This window comes from Tauraco erythrolophus, chromosome Z (genome assembly GCF_009769465.1).
Source record: "Tauraco erythrolophus isolate bTauEry1 chromosome Z, bTauEry1.pri, whole genome shotgun sequence".
Lineage (NCBI taxonomy): Eukaryota > Metazoa > Chordata > Aves > Musophagiformes > Musophagidae > Tauraco > Tauraco erythrolophus.
The window spans coordinates 18940348-18956320 of NC_141496.1; the positions used below are offsets into that span (position 1 = coordinate 18940348).

Sequence of the window (15973 nt, forward strand, 5' to 3'; positions counted from 1 at the left end):
AATGTCCTGATGTTCTATATTCTACAAGGACACACGATCTGTATCTATTTTCAGCGAACGTTTTCTCACATGGTGGCCTAAAAATAGGCTAGCCATGAACTTTAAATAATGGCTGAGGAAGGGTATTAACATCTTTCTCACATTCTAAGTTCGTCCCATTGCTGTAGGTATCAATATTATGAAGAATGAATCTGGTGTTAGAGAATGACAAAGCAAGCTACATACACCTCCATTTCTGCTTCTCTACAGATGTCATTGCCTTTCAATTCCTTTCAAGGTCTATTATATATTAGGCTATCCACACATAATATTGACAGCACATCTCTTTCTCCCAGTAGTGAATCTATTTTGTGCCAGATGCTAGAAAACATTAACTATTTCATTTCCAGCCCCTACTGATGGGAGACTTTCTTCTCCTGGTGAACATGGATGATTATGGAAACCCATATTTTCATAAATACATAAGTTTATACAATGTGTGGCACGAGTGGTACAATGAGTAGCTAGATTTTTGAGGATATCTGTACTAGCCACTGTATTTCCCAGACAATCTGTTACAACTTCCATAGCATAATGCTTTCACCAGGTATATTTTTCAAATGATTCTCGGTAGTTCCACTCTTTTCTTACTTTTTTAATAGACACGGATCCATCTTTGCTTCCTGATTTTCAATTTAGTACAAGAAAAATCTCCTCACTATGAAATAAACTGATTTTTAGCTATATAGAATCATAGAATCATCTGGTTGGAAGAGACCCTCAAGATCATCAAGTCCAGCCATTCACCCTGCACGCTCAGGGTCCCTAAACCATGTTCCTCAACACCAAATCCACACGGTTTTTAAAGACCTCCAGGGATGGGGACTCCACCACCTCCCTGGGCAGCCTGTTCCAATACTTCTTCCTGATATCTAACCTAAATTTCCCCTGGCGCAACTTGAGGCCATTCCCTCTTGTCCTGTCATTCATAACGTGGGAGAAGAGACCGACCCCCATCTCCCTACAACTTCCTTTCAGGTAATTGTAGAGAGCCATAAGGTCCCCCCTGAGCCTCCTCTTCTCCAGACTAAACAGTCCCAGCTCCCTCAGCCGCTCCTCATAGGACAAGTTCTCTAAACCCTTCACTAGTTTTGTTGCCCTTCTCTGAACCTGCTCCAGCACCTCAATGTCCTTCTTGAAGTGAGGGGCCCAAAACTGGACACAGTACTCCAGGTGTGGCCTCACCAGTGCTGAGTACAGGGGGACAATCACTTCCCTGCTCCTGCTGGCCACACTGTTTCTGATACATGCCAGGATTCCGTTGGCTTTCTTGGCTGCTTGGGTACACTGCTGGCTTATTTTCAATCGGCTGTCGACCAGCACACCCAGGTCCTTCTCTGCTGTGCAGCTTTCCAGCCATGGTTTTTTAACACATGTAAGTGACATACATAAGATCACAGAAATAAATACTGAATAGTTTTCAGTTGCACAGTTAACTAATGACTACAATACAGGCTGAAATAAAACTATTAATTACAAAGAACATGCCTTTTCTTTGAAATGTATAAAACCACACGCATACTTATTTTATCGTCAAAATGGTTTAGCCTTCTAGCAAGGGCCCATCCATTGCTTCAAATGCACTATAGTGATCAGAGTGCAGAAACATGCAATGAGCTCATAAAACTTGCAACTGTATGTGCATTAGGGTACCTTTTCATTATTCTCTCAACCAACTACAGAGATTTTGCTTTTCACAAACGAGGGAAAGAAAAATCGATGTATTCAGAAGAAAATTAACAAACACAGACTGCACAGAACAAGCTGGGAGATGAAAACCCTCTTAGGGGAACTCCTTGCCAGTCAGGGCTGTACTCCTGCAGAGGTTGGCTTAGGATCCAGTGCTACCACTGAGCGGGACTGTGTGAAGGTATCATGAAAGAGACAAGGACAACAGAAAAAAACCATTGCCTTGAACTCAGGCCAGGAGCTTCCGGCAAGTCTGTACCTGTAGTCAGTGTGTCAGACTCCACATTTCGCACCAGCTTTTAACTCCACTCGTCTCTAACAATCTTGTACGACAGTAATTTAGTCCCATGGGGAGAAACACTCTTGTCAATCACTAAAAATATCAGATATTACGTTCCTTTGGTGTTAGACACTTATCTTTAAATTAAACAAGAGTAATTCAACACCTTGTGCATCCAATTCTATGCTAAATTTCATCATTATAAGTACTTTCAAAAAAATTTTTGCAATTCCTATTTCCATTTTATCTCTATTATATAAAGACTCTTCTTCAAAAGAGATTATACTTTCAAAAGATTATTTTGCAACTGAGGTGGAGACCCCTGATTTTTCAGGTACTAAAACTTTGGAAAAAGAATCAGTATTTCACTTTTGGCTTGCCTGCAAGACAATTTTTGGAGAAAAGATTGTAGGTATTTACTAGATAACAGCAACAGTCCAAAACTACAGATTAGACAGAGTTTTATGCAGGTTTCAAAATAATGTACAATTTTTTTGTTTAGTAAGAAAAAAAGCAAAACAATGATCTAGCAATGCCACGATGTGCAGAGTTTAACTTGGATATCTCCCACAGCTTTAACAAGATTTACCTTCTTAAATCACCAAATGTAATAACTGGAAATTAATTTCATAAATGTGCATTCAGAACAGATTTGTGCTCTGTTGTTTTTTGTTTTCCTTGTCTTTGCCTTTGAGATCACATGCTTTTAAAAGGCAGCTCCAAATCTATGCATGGGAAATGCTGTGTACTCTTCTGTATGCTGTTACTACCATAATCATAATGCACAACTGAATGCATAAAAATAGGCACATGCATTTGCTTCTGCATTGGACAGTACACACCATATTCATCTCCTCTTGCTGCTGGTGAGTCACAATGCTAATCTTTATTTGTGGTGACTTTCATGGGCATTGGCACATTTAAAGGGTGCCCACTCAACACAGAAACTTTTGTGTTACATGACCCCCAAAGCACTTCTACTGATTCCAAACAAATTTGCTTCAAAAGACAAAGCAAGTACAGTGTTAAAAGAATGTGTTTATACGAGGAGAACTAACTCAGAAGTCATCTGAAGTACTTCATTATTATTTTTAACCTCGTAAGAATCAGCAATGCCCTCTATAACTGCAATAGCATATTCAGACCTAATAGGAACGAACATGCTGTGGTAAGCATTGTCTAATATGTAGTAACCTTTCCTGGCTTTCAGCAGAAACTGCATGAAGGAGAAAAAAAAAGCTTTTGACTCTTTCCATCCGCTGCCCCTAGCACTACCTGGGTATCAGCTAGCAGAACAATTCTTCACTCCATCAATAACTGAGATATGACAAACACTTGGAAGCAAGATCTTGGATGGAAAGAGGCAATGGTGTGAAATCCTCCTCTGTGGGACAGCACTCCTGTTGCATTAGCTGTTGTTTTCTCAAGGCACCAGACCTAGTGCCCACAAAAACTTTTCTGATTCTGCTCTTCAGATGCCCGATACAGTTCAGACAGGAGTGGGCACAGACTGGATTTACTCTTTTATCAGAATTTGACATCTCTCACAGCATTTAGTTTGCATCTAAAGAGTCTGGTACTTTTCTCCAACAACTTTCCTTTCTATGAAAGACAACTACTGCATTAAGACTTGGAGATTTGATTTGGATTAGTATATTTGAAGAGCTCATGAAAGAACTGTCATGTCTGAAATATTTATTAAACAACTATGACAAAGAAATCTCACAGATGCAGTAACAAAACTGTTCAAAATCGTAATTACTAAGAACTGCTGGTAATATCTATATTATTGGAAGCAGTTAGATTGTGAACTTGCCAAAGCATGTCTCAGCTCAGGATGGATTTGCTTACAAAGCACGTCAAGCACAGAAGGGACTATGATGAAAGTTTCTTGATTATCAACAGCAGTGAAAGTGGCTGGCAATTCAAAAGCTGTCTCACCTGCAGCATGTACACTTGTGTATGTGCACGCATCGAGGAGCAAACACACTCCATGTAGTTCAGGAAATTCAACTACACTGTCTTAGGTCCCTGGGAAATAGATTTGAGTGTGCACGCAGTTTGTTACCACGTCACACCAGCTGGTGCAATCCAATCACTCAGTGATTGCCTGCCCATTTCCAACATTAAAATGGCCTGTTTGTTACTATTTTTACTTTTTAAGATGTAATTTTAGTCCTTTCCAAGAATTTTTCAAGGGTTTGCTTAAACCTTGTATACTTGGACTATTATTTAGACAGTCCTTACACAGAACTTTGAAAAATAGTGATACTTTTTTTTCAGCATTTGTCAAATAAATAATGCTGTGGTATATCAGCATTTATTCTGCAAGACTGACATGCTGCATAATTCATTCATGACTTCAGTACTCCAGAGTATGAACTAAAGTTATGTTTCATCTGTGTCTATGTGAAAAAAAATCTTAAATGCACCAGATAAAGAGGTATTCACTCTCTCCATATAGCTATATAAAGAAATACTTAAATGAGTTCCAGTATGACTACATCTATAATTCTGATGCATTTTCTCCATTTCCCCTCTTTAAGTTGCATACCAAGGTTCACTGCATATAAAAATGCATAATAGTGGATTATAATTTAAAAATTACCTCTGTTTTTTATAAACTAGATTTATGAACATAAGTTGTAATGGAAGCAAAATATTTGGAATCTCCAATAATTTAATATTTACTATGATACTTTATTGTTTTTTAATAAACTCATTTGATTTTCTACCATTATTTTAATGTTTGATGGCCTGAATCCAAAAATCATGATGACTACACTATTAAAAAAGATTGAAGTGTACTGTGGTCTAATGACACCACGTTTTGGCCTCATACTATTAACTCCGGAGATGCTTCATTCTTTGTGCATAGCATTATAGTATAGCCTAAATAAGAATATAACGTTTTGTGATTTCTAAAGATAAATATTAAACAGAAACAAATATATTACAAAAGGAAGTTTTAATGGGGAAAAGGAGAGGGTTAAAAACTGGGGAAAAAACAGTGAAGTTACCAAATTGGTAATTTTAAAATTGATTTTGAAAGGATCAAATACTCTGTTTAAAAATATACTCAATTTATCTACAAGCACGAAACTGATCTGGTTTTAGTCCTGTTTTCACTTAGATACAATATATATTATCAATTACTAATCCAGTAATGGAATCTTTCCATTATTTTGTTGTGAAGGTACCTCCGTTACAAGAACTGTCATGAAATGCCACCCTTGATGCAATACTAAGCATTGTGCAGGATCTTTTTCAGGATCTTACACCTGACACATCAGGCCGTAATAGGTACCATAATGTACTGACATTCACTATCCCTATGGGAATAACAAAGGCCAAGAACTTCACACAGTCCTGCTCAATTTCAGAAACAGCACCATGCAAAGATGAAGAAGCTTGTTAAAAAGAAACTACAAGCAGCCTTATGGGCTGGTTGGAAACTACTGATAGAGAGCAATGTTGAGTGATACATCTAGACAAATATATAAAATGAGGTATCCATTACCTCTCAGGAGTTAGCATTTACAGTTATAATTTAAAAAAAAGGTAAAGCAAATTGTTGGCAGTAATTAAAAAAGCAAATTAATGTTAGGAGTTACTAGGAAAGGAATTATTCTTATTATTAGAACATCAGTATGCTGGCTGCATATCAGGTGCTCTGATCTCTAAAAGCCATAGTAGAGCCAGGAAAAAATTTTGAGAATGGCAAGAAGGATATTCATGGGGGTGAGCTGGCTTCCATGCAAGGAAGGAAGAAGTGGAATAGGCCTCTTTACCTTCAAATAAACACAGTTTAAGGATATTATCATAGAACTCTATAAAATCATAACCAGCATGCAAAGGGTGGGTAGGAATTGACTGTACTATTGCTTTTGCTGCAAGAACTAATGGTCATCAAAACCAAAAAAAAGTAGGAGCCAGCTTCAATCCCAAAACAAGGTGGTGGTCTCTCATGCAGCAGGGTACAGGTCTGTGCTCCTTGCCAAAGGATGGCGTGGTTGCAGAGAGAGTACATGGATTCAAGAGGAGTGTAAATAAGTAATTGGAAGCGATAGGTATTAAGGATTACCCAGTAGACAAATCACATCCATCTCAGAGAATCCCTTGAACTGAAAATACTGGGACTCTAGGAGAGTGATTAAGGGAAATAACACACTTGCCTTGTTTTTGTTCTTCTATGGGCATCCACCTACAGGCACTGCTGGGGAGGCTGGTGGCTTAGACAAACACCAGAGCCGAGCCACTTTGACATTTCTTACACGCTATTCTTAGAAGAAACTGCTTATGTCTATGTCTTTAAACTTTCATAATTCCGGTGTCCTTTTGGAATGGACTTCTCTTAGCTGTGCGGAGGGTTTTTGTTTTTTTTTTGTCTTGGTGTCCGTATCAACTCTATTTCATATCATGACAATTATAAAGACCACTTTTGGGACTAGGGCCTTCTGATGCCAAACAACGTTCAAGCATGAAAGTGGCAAGGACTCAGTTAAAAAAAAATGTGAACTTTAGAAAACTTAACAAGTATCTCTGTCTGCTGAAGAACCAGAGAAGATATTTATATACGGGAAACATGCTAATAGCTACCAATTGCTAATTACTACCTCAAGAAATGAGGGAGAGAGATAATTAATTGCAAATGCTATTGAAGGCAGAATTTATTTCACATTAAGTGCTCTTTGAAGATGTAGCCTTTTTTCTAAGCTAGTCAGCTAGATTTTCGTTACAGGAGTGTGTGCATGCGGGTGGTACATGTAGAGGGAGCCTGACAATTAGCTCAGACTTGTTGCAGAACTTGTATGGAGCTACACATAGTTTTGATTAATCCAGCCCTGAATGGCCTGGAAGAAGCAATTTAAAATCTTTCATGTCTTCCTAAATGGAAATTGCCAGGAGTCTCCTGACTATCTGATTCTTAAGAAGGATGGACAGTTATTATTAGATATGTCTAACTGTGAAAAAGCAGATATGCTTTTCAGTAAGAGTGAAATTTCTCAATTTAATGAAAATAAACCATTAATTCTTTACTTTCTTCAGAGACCACCTTTCATTACGAGCAATAGGAGCACACCACATACGGCAACGAATGGTTAATTCAGCCAGATTGTGCACAGCTGAGGATATCCAATTAACTACATGTCCTGGTTTTAGCTGGGACAGAGTTAGCTCTTCTTTTTAGCAGCTAGAATCGCTCCATGTTTTGATTTTACTCAGAGGCTCGCTCTGAGAAGAATGCTGATAGCACACTGATGTTTGTGGTTGGAAGTGAAACTCCAGGGACTTTTCAGTGTGCTGGAGTGCAGAAGCACGGCGGGATAAGGGGGCAGCATAGCCGAGACAAGGGGGCCACAATTCCCCTTGTGATTTGTGGTGGAACTTAAGATTGAGGGCCAAACTGGCCAATTAGTATTCCATATCATGCAGCGTCATGCCCAGTATAAAAGTGAGGGTCAGCCGGACAGAAGGGCTTTTGCGCTTTGGCTCTTTCGCCACTTCCGCTCTTTTGCGCTTGCTGCGCTTTTGCTCTATTGCCTTTTTTTTTCTCTCTCTCCCAGTACTCCCACTCTCGGAGTACTATCTCTCTCTCTCTCCTCTCCTCTATTTCGCGGCCTCATGTTTGTCCGGGATTGCAGCTTCGGGACGAGACGGGCTTCGCATACGAGGGGGTGGTGAGCATCTACACTGTGTATTAAATCATCTGTATTAAATTGTTCTTATCTCAACCCACGGGTTTCCCATTTCTCCTTTAATTCTCTTCCTCATCCCTGGGGCTGGGGGAAGGTAAGTGAGCGACTGTGTAGGGTTTGGTTGCCGGAGCGGCCTAACCCACGACACTACATTACCACGGGACTAATATACTCGAATTGTGCAACTAACATAACCAGGGAGAAAATGAAGTTTTTAAGTCCCGTTTCCTAATAAGTGTCTACCTTAGTTCACCGTTATTGAAGAGGATCTCTTTATTAATACAAGCTTATCCTTGAATGATACAGTTCAGCTACCCATCGCATTACTCAGCTGTGAAGCACCTAGAAAGAGCTTTGTAATTTATAAATGTTTAGAATTCTTTTCTTCCTTTTTTTCATGAAGCCTTATTTAATTCCCCACAATAAACATGACTCTATTTGTTACCCAGCAGTTAGCCACACGCACAGATGCATTAAACCTTTTCTTAGCTTTTCATTATTTTAATCATCTGATACACTATGAATGTTCCATGCATAATTTTCAGAAGCTCATTAAAATGAACATCTGTCCTCTTTTACAAAAAGTCTTACCTTTACTGTAAGCATATACAGCTTTTTTAGTAGTATTTATCATGTAAGAATTAATTTTACACGATTTTTACTACTAATTCTATGTCCTTTAGCTATTTTTAATGGTTCAATAACCACATTTATATTATGCATAACGACTTTTCTTCTAAAAAAGAGTGAGCCAAAATTTCAAAACACAGACCGAAAAAAAAAAAGGTCATCACCCCTAAAGAGAGCCTAGCTGTAGAAAATTTCAACCCATACAGTAAACTTGAATGGCTGAGAACAAGGAGAACTGAAAACACTGCAACTTTTTAGATAATATTTGATGATATTCATGCTATAATTATGCAGTAGTTTGTGTAGTTTCTTTTGTTTTTCTTACTGTAAGTGAGGAAATAATGGTTTCAGCTGAATGTCTTCGTCAGAAGCTACTTTCATCAAGCTAAAGTAAGCCCAGTGGAGACTCCGAATGTTTAATTCTTACCCAGTGCTAAATTCAAAGTATAATAAAATGAAGCATTCACTAAAGTATTAAGAAATGTAGTAAATACTTATTCTTGAATGATGCAGCTAGGGTATCTGTGGTATCACCTGGATGTTACAGCCTTGTGCAGTTATTGGCATGTAAGATGGTATATCCTGTCCAATACATGAAAAATTGTGCTCTGCCTTTTAAAGGCTCTAATTTATTATCCATTAGTATCATCAAAAAGCCACTACCTGCACTACCAAACTGCACATACTGCAGTGGGAGCTAAAATAGAATTTGAAACTGCTAAACTAAGCAAACACCTAACTGGTGTTTTCACGGCACAGTGCATGACCTGCCACCAGAATTTGGACAGATTCGTTGGGAAACCTCTTCTGGCATTTCCACTGTCCAGTTCTTATTTTTTCTTTTTTTTTTTTCCTGATCATTTTCTGGAACAACTACTATGCTGTCAGCAGGGTAATGTGCAACCTGATTGTAGCTGAGTAAATAAAATTTTCTTATATAATACAGAGAACAAAGAAGACATGCTAAGTACAGCTTAACCATAGCAAAACCAGAAGCCAGTCCTGTGAAATTCTGCTCTTACTTCATGTTTTTAGTGGCTCGTTAATTTTTGAAATTTTCCATGCTTGATCTCTCCCCAGAAGTGCATTTTGGTTTTTATGCTTGACTGAATTTGCCTTGCTGCTCTTAAGTGGTAAGAAAAAAGGAAGGGAAGGAGACAAGACTAGGGGGGAGGGAGGGAGGAAGGAAGGAGGAAACAAGAAGGGAGGGAGGAAAGGAGAAAAAGACAGTGTGCCATAACTACAAATTGTTGTTAATAAAAGAAGATTTTGCAATGGAAGGTTATTAGACTTTATTTATGGAGAAATGCTTTCATTAAAAGCAGAAATAGGTTAAGCTGTTTCTCATGTCAGTGCCTGATGCATCTGTACATGCCTCTGTTCTTTTAAGAAAACAAAAGCTCCATACTGGCCAAGATTCATGTTTTGACTGTCACTGTACTCTAGGGATAATTCCCACACTGTTCCTGTCCTACATGATAGGTTTCTATGGTACATTCTTCTCTTGACATTTCAAAAGCGACCGAGGGGAGCCACAGGGTAAACTGGCAAAGGCAGTGCAGAAGCCAGAGCCCTCCACCTGCCCTCCAAAACACTTACAAATCCACAATAAAATGAAAGGGCTCAGACTACACCTATGTTAGGGAATTAAATGGTCTCAGGCACTGAAATTGAGTCATCTGTACTGTCAAATTTTTACGACAGTTGTGATTTGGCCTGATTTTGACTTGAACCACCTAGCGATGACCCAGCAATTTTGAGCACTGTTGACCATTCCCAGTTGGAAGTTTGTAAGGAGGAGGAAGGCCACCACTGGACTTTCATATCACAGAAGTGGTGAAACTGTGCCAGCAACCCTCAGAGCCTGCGAATGCACAAGGCATTGTTTCTTAAAACTATTTTAAATATGGAATTTGATTGATTTTGGCAATGGATTGTATGACGTTTTTCCTTCACAATAAAGAGCAGGAATCAATGGTACAAATAATCCGTCACATACCTATGCTCTTCTGATCCCATAAAACTTGTTAAAAAAACCCCAACCTTCACATATCTTTCCAAAAGTATGTATTTCATCCTGTGCTCTGTTCGGTGTTATATATACATTATATATATATATACATACATACACACACAGAGACATACATCCAGCAACCCTCCACCCATGGCAGAGGATACTAAAAGGCTTGGTATCTTGGTATCAACTTGATATCACTGAAAATTAGACAAGTTTCATCACATATCAGACTGATCCTCCTTTATTATCTCCTTTTCTTGTTTCTTTTCTCTTTCTCCTGTTCATACTTTCTTCTCTCTGAATTTTTCAACTTCATTCTTCTCCTCTGTTTTTGTTTTCCTCCTTTCAGTAGAGGATATCAGCCAGCTGACAATACAAACATCCTTGAGTAGGTCAAGTGTGGCTTGTATAGCATATTCCAGCTTCCTAATCTCATGTAAAGACCACCTTAACCAAGGACACTACTTCACAGAACGAAACAAAGCAGCTCTCCCTTCACCAGTGACTTTCAGCAGTTTTATTTGCACAGATGTGTGGTTACTGAGTAGGGAGAGCAGAAAAAGCCCTTCCCCCAGGACCATTCTGGTCCATCCTCTCTCTATTTTAAAGAAGGCAGAAAACCATGAGTTTCAATAATAAAGGATGGGATTTTACTCTTTGACTCTTTGCAGCAGTGACTTTGACAGATTGGTTCAGAACAGAGTGTAAATCTGCTTATTTCTTCGTGTTGATCTAATATAAAACTCATTCTCCTGGTCATTGGTTGACTAGGACAAATGAGATTAAATGTTACAGAATACAATCAGAAAGAGCATTTCAACACAGAAACAGCAAAGACACGAAAGTTTTCCGAACCATGAAGAACTACTCAAAATACTTTAATCTTACCTCCCTGAGGGGATCATTGAGCTCATTCAAAATGTTTTCTTCATCAAAGATCTTGCCTTGGTATCGGTGCTCATAGTAATCATGGATCTTTTGGCGCATTTCAGCAGGTAACTTGTGGAATGACATGTACTGTTCCACTTGTTTGTACTGTCAAGTAATATAAATTAATAACAGTTAATGATAGGACAATAAAAGGAAGAATCAGAGAAAAAAAAAAACACATGTTTTTACTATCTAAAGGCACCTACAAAATGAAAACTCATTCATGTGTCCACTTAAGCTTTGCACATTTTATAAAGATAACATTTTATTTGTGTGTCAGAGAACCCTCAGGCAAATACTGGTTAATTTAGTATTACTCACGTGACAGCACAACTATAAATTACAGAAACTGCCTTTAGTGGCGATGCTAATATCCACATTAATATATGTTTCAGAAGCCAAACCCTAACGCTTATTATGTGTTCCCTAAATGCCCAGCTATACAGAAGTTGTGAAAGTACACGAACACCATTTTTAGCTCATTTCATGCAGCAATCAGGGAAACTGCACACAGTGTGCACCTATGTCTCTGGTGCTGCGTTCAGAGAGAGTTTGAGGTATGAATTTCAGAAACTGGTTATGCTGTGCTAATATGCAACATATTAATGTTGTGTATGCTTACAAAGTGACTGAAAAACACAATTAAAATCTGTAGAGACAATGAAGTAGAAAGCATTCGTCAGAGGAATAAATAGGAGACAGAAGTGAACTAGAAAAATATGCATGGCATCAGGAAACAGAAAGTGGGGTAAGAGAGAGATGCCAGGACCCAGGACACTCAGAGGACTTCACTTCATTTACCTTGTGCATTTGGTTTCCTTGTTTCTACTAGTCCTCTGTCCTGTCTTCTGCTTTGTTTGCTTCCTTTCTTCAGAAGTCTTTTTGGATAGCATAATGTTCAGAAAAGAAAGTTCTGAACTAACACACTCAGAGTTGTACTGTACTAAACTGCATGACACATCTGAGATCCACAAAATGGAGAAGTTGCCTAAACCACAAACAGGCAAGTACTGCCGGATCACAACTTTTGCCCCTCAGAACCTCCATGTTTTTCCCAGTTGAAGGGGATAAGGCACTGAGACACAGAAGGATAAAACCACTTCCAGGCTTATAAACGTGTAAAAACTTGCCAGAAACTTGGTTTACTTATGTAAAGTTTTCTTTTATTTTTTTCTTCATTTTTTCATACTTAATTAGGCAATTTAAACTGTTTTCAGTGAAAGAGCCAATGAAGCCTTAATTAGGGTCAGCATCTCTGTAGAGCAATTAATTAAATGAATTTATAATGTACATGCGCTCCTTATGAACTCCAGCACATATCCTTTAACTTATATAATTGAAGGCGGCTCCATCCCCTGGAATTGAAATTAGTTTTTGCTTTGCAAAGTGGAAAAAGATTAGATAAGGCCACGTGTACAACATGCATTCCTCAAGTAACACAAAAGTAATTTTGCCTGGGACTATTTAACAATGTATGATGGATACCTAAGTCTGATTTAACCTCTGTACAGCTACTTTGCACCTCTGAATCAAGAATTCTTCACTCTCATCTTTTTTTTTAAAATTTGCACGTTCATCATTGGTTTGTGTTCTGATATGGGCAAATTTATCCACACATTATGGGTTTGAATCAGAGTTCTGGGTCACCGGAAGACAGACATGCTCTAGCATAAACAAAGTATTGCTTCTAAAATTACCCTACCGATAAGTTACAGCTAATTTAGGCACAGATGTACTTTGAGGGAAGGGATAGGAGATCACCCAGTGCTCTCTATATCTTACCAAGGTGGTCACACAGTCGCAGCTGCTGTGCAGTGCTCCAGCTTTTCCACAGCTCAGCCAAGGAGAAGATGTGGCACTGTGCAATGTCCACTTCATGTCTGTGTCCAGCCCTCCATTGCTGTGGTCTCATGTAAGGATATGTAACATGTCTTGTGGCACTATGCTCCCTAGCACGGGGCTTGCACCCCTCTACACAATCTTATTTGCCCAGAAATGTGCTTGAGCAACCCCAATAGTCAGTAATCCTTGCTAATAAAAAATATACATTCATTAAGAACTATAATGCAACAGAGCTGTAAAGGAGTTTTATACCAGAATGACCTTGAAGAAGAGAACATTCGTGCTAAAAGCAATTTGCTTTGCCAGCAATTTACGCTGCTCCCTTTCATTAGTACTGTTATTTGAATAGGTGCTTTCTCCCATACAAGGGAGCTCTTTTCTCTACCAGGGTTTATGCTTACACATAAGAATTTTAGGGAAACCAAAAATAAATCTAGTAGGAATGTAGTGCTTATCATTGTTGTGTCTCAAAATAATTCCAAATAAATAACATGTAGAATAATAGGGACAGCTGCGTATTAGCAACATTTTCTTGTAAAAATCTGAGACAAGGAAGTTAAAGTCTCCCACAATTCCCGGAAATATTGAACCATCTAAAATACTATCAAGGTCCCTTTCCATGTCAAAATACCTGACCCTGTGAGTGTACAGTATACTACCACTATCACCCTGTAATAAATCTTTTCCTAATCTTTCTTAGTGTTATTTTGGCTCGTATTCTGTATCATTTATGCTACTACTACTCCCTTCTTGCCATTCTGTCATAGAATTAACGTGAAGTGTTCCCTCAAATCTTTCAACTCACTCCTTTCTTCAGCAACTGATATATTTCACTAACTCAGCCCAAGTCATGATTGCTTTTTTATTTCTCAGAAAAGCAAGTTAATTTTTTCCAGCCTGCTGTATGTTATTGTCAATACTGAGGGTTTCCTATATTAGCTGTCACTGTGGTGCGTCACAGAGCAGTTGCAAAAAAGTATGCTAAAATGAAGATACAAAGAGAGAAAAATTAAGATGGTCTTGTTCATGTTGTGCAATAAACCCCTAATTTGTCCAACTTAATTTTGAAGAAAAATTTCTCTGTGGATACCACAGATGTAAATAAAGGATGGAAATGGGTAAATTTTTCACTTTTAAATAATTATACTGATTTTTGTTGTGGTTTTTTACTCATAAAAATGCAAATAACTTAAAGACAACTGAACCATTTTCCGGGGGAAAAAAATTACCTGTCAAATGGTTTAAAAATTCTCATTAACACTGTGAATCCCTTGAATAAATATGAAAATTCAGTAGCTTCTTCCCCTGATTTTTCTAAGTGTAATTTTGCATGTGAAGTTGACAAAACTGTCAGTAAGGTTGAATTTTGTGAAAACTTTGGTTTTTAATAATATTTAAAAGACCTGTAACTGATCCTGAGTCATCCATCAGACCTGACACTTGAACCTGGATTCAGGTTCAACTTCAACATGGATTCATGAAGGGCAAGTCTTGTTTGATCAACCTGATCTCCTTCTATGATAAAATGACCTGTTTAGTGGACAAGGGAAGAACTATGGATGTTGTTTACCTCGATTTTAGCAAAGCCTTTGACACTGTTTCCCATAACATTCTTCTGCAGAAGCTGGCTGTCTATGGCTTGGATGGGTGTGCGCTTCGCTGGATCAAAAATTGGCTGGACGGCCGGGCCCAGAGTGCTGGTGAATGGAGTTAAATCTCACTGGCGGCCGGTCACCAGTGGTGTTCCGCAGGGCTCAGTGTTGGGGCCCGTTCTCTTTGACACCTTTATCAATGATCTGGATGAGGGGATCGAGTGCACCCTCAGCAAGTTTGCAGATGACACTAAATTCGGAGGTACTGTTGATCTGCCTGAGGGTCGGGAGGCTCTACAGAGAGACCTGGACAGACTGGATCGATGGGCCGAGGCCAACTGTATGAAATTCAACAAGACCAAGTGTCGGGTCCTGCACTTGGGCCACAACAACCCCCTGCAGCGTTACAGGCTTGGGGAAGGGTGGCTGGAAAGCTGCACAGCAGAGAAGGACCTGGGGATGCTGGTCGACAGCCGATTGAACATGAGCCAGCAGTGTGCTCAAGCAGCCAAGAAAGCCAACAGAATCCTGGCATGTGTCAGAAACAGTGTGGCCAGCAGGAGCAGGGAAGTGATTGTCCCCCTGTACTCAGCACTGGTGAGGCCACACCTGGAGTACTGTGTCCAGTTTTGGGCCCCTCACTTCAAGAAGGACATTGAGGTGCTGGAGCGGGTTCAGAGAAGGGCAACAAAACTAGTGAAGGGTTTAGAGAACTTGTCCTATGAGGAGCGGCTGAGGGAGCTGGGACTGTTTAGTCTGGAGAAGAGGAGGCTCGGGGGGGACCTTATGGCTCTCTACAATTACCTGAAAGGAAGTTGTAGGGAGATGGGGGTTGGTCTCTTCTCCCACGTTATAAATGACAGGACGAGAGGGCATGGCATCAAGTTACACCAGGGGAAATTTAGGTTAGATGATAGGAAAAATTTCTTTACAGAGAGGGTTGTGAAGTATTGGAACGGGCTGCCCAGGGAGGTGGTGGAGTCCCCATCCCTGGAGGTCTTTAAAAACCGTGTGGATTTGGTGTTGAGGAACATGGTTTAGGGACCCTGAGAGTGCAGGGTGAATGGTTGGACTTGATGATCTTGAAGGTCTCTTCCAACCAGACGATTCTATGATTCTATGACTCTATAACCTGCATCTTCATATGTGAATGGAATCATTTATCTGTAATGACTTTTCTCATCACACTGTATCCTGTATCTTTTACCTTCTAAATTGAAAATTTTGGGTTGCTTTGGGGTTTTCTCATTTGTGT

General features: G+C 39.2%; 1 protein-coding gene across 1 annotated transcript in view; it reads right to left on the reverse strand.

The window, feature by feature from the left end:
- HCN1 (hyperpolarization activated cyclic nucleotide gated potassium channel 1) overlaps positions 1–15973 on the reverse strand; it is a 221135-nt gene that overhangs the window by 33615 nt on the left and 171547 nt on the right. Inside the window, exon 5 of the mRNA XM_086629034.1 lies at positions 11243–11389. Coding sequence (XP_086485160.1) covers positions 11243–11389 — 147 coding nt within the window. The remainder of the gene's footprint in view (positions 1–11242; positions 11390–15973) is intronic.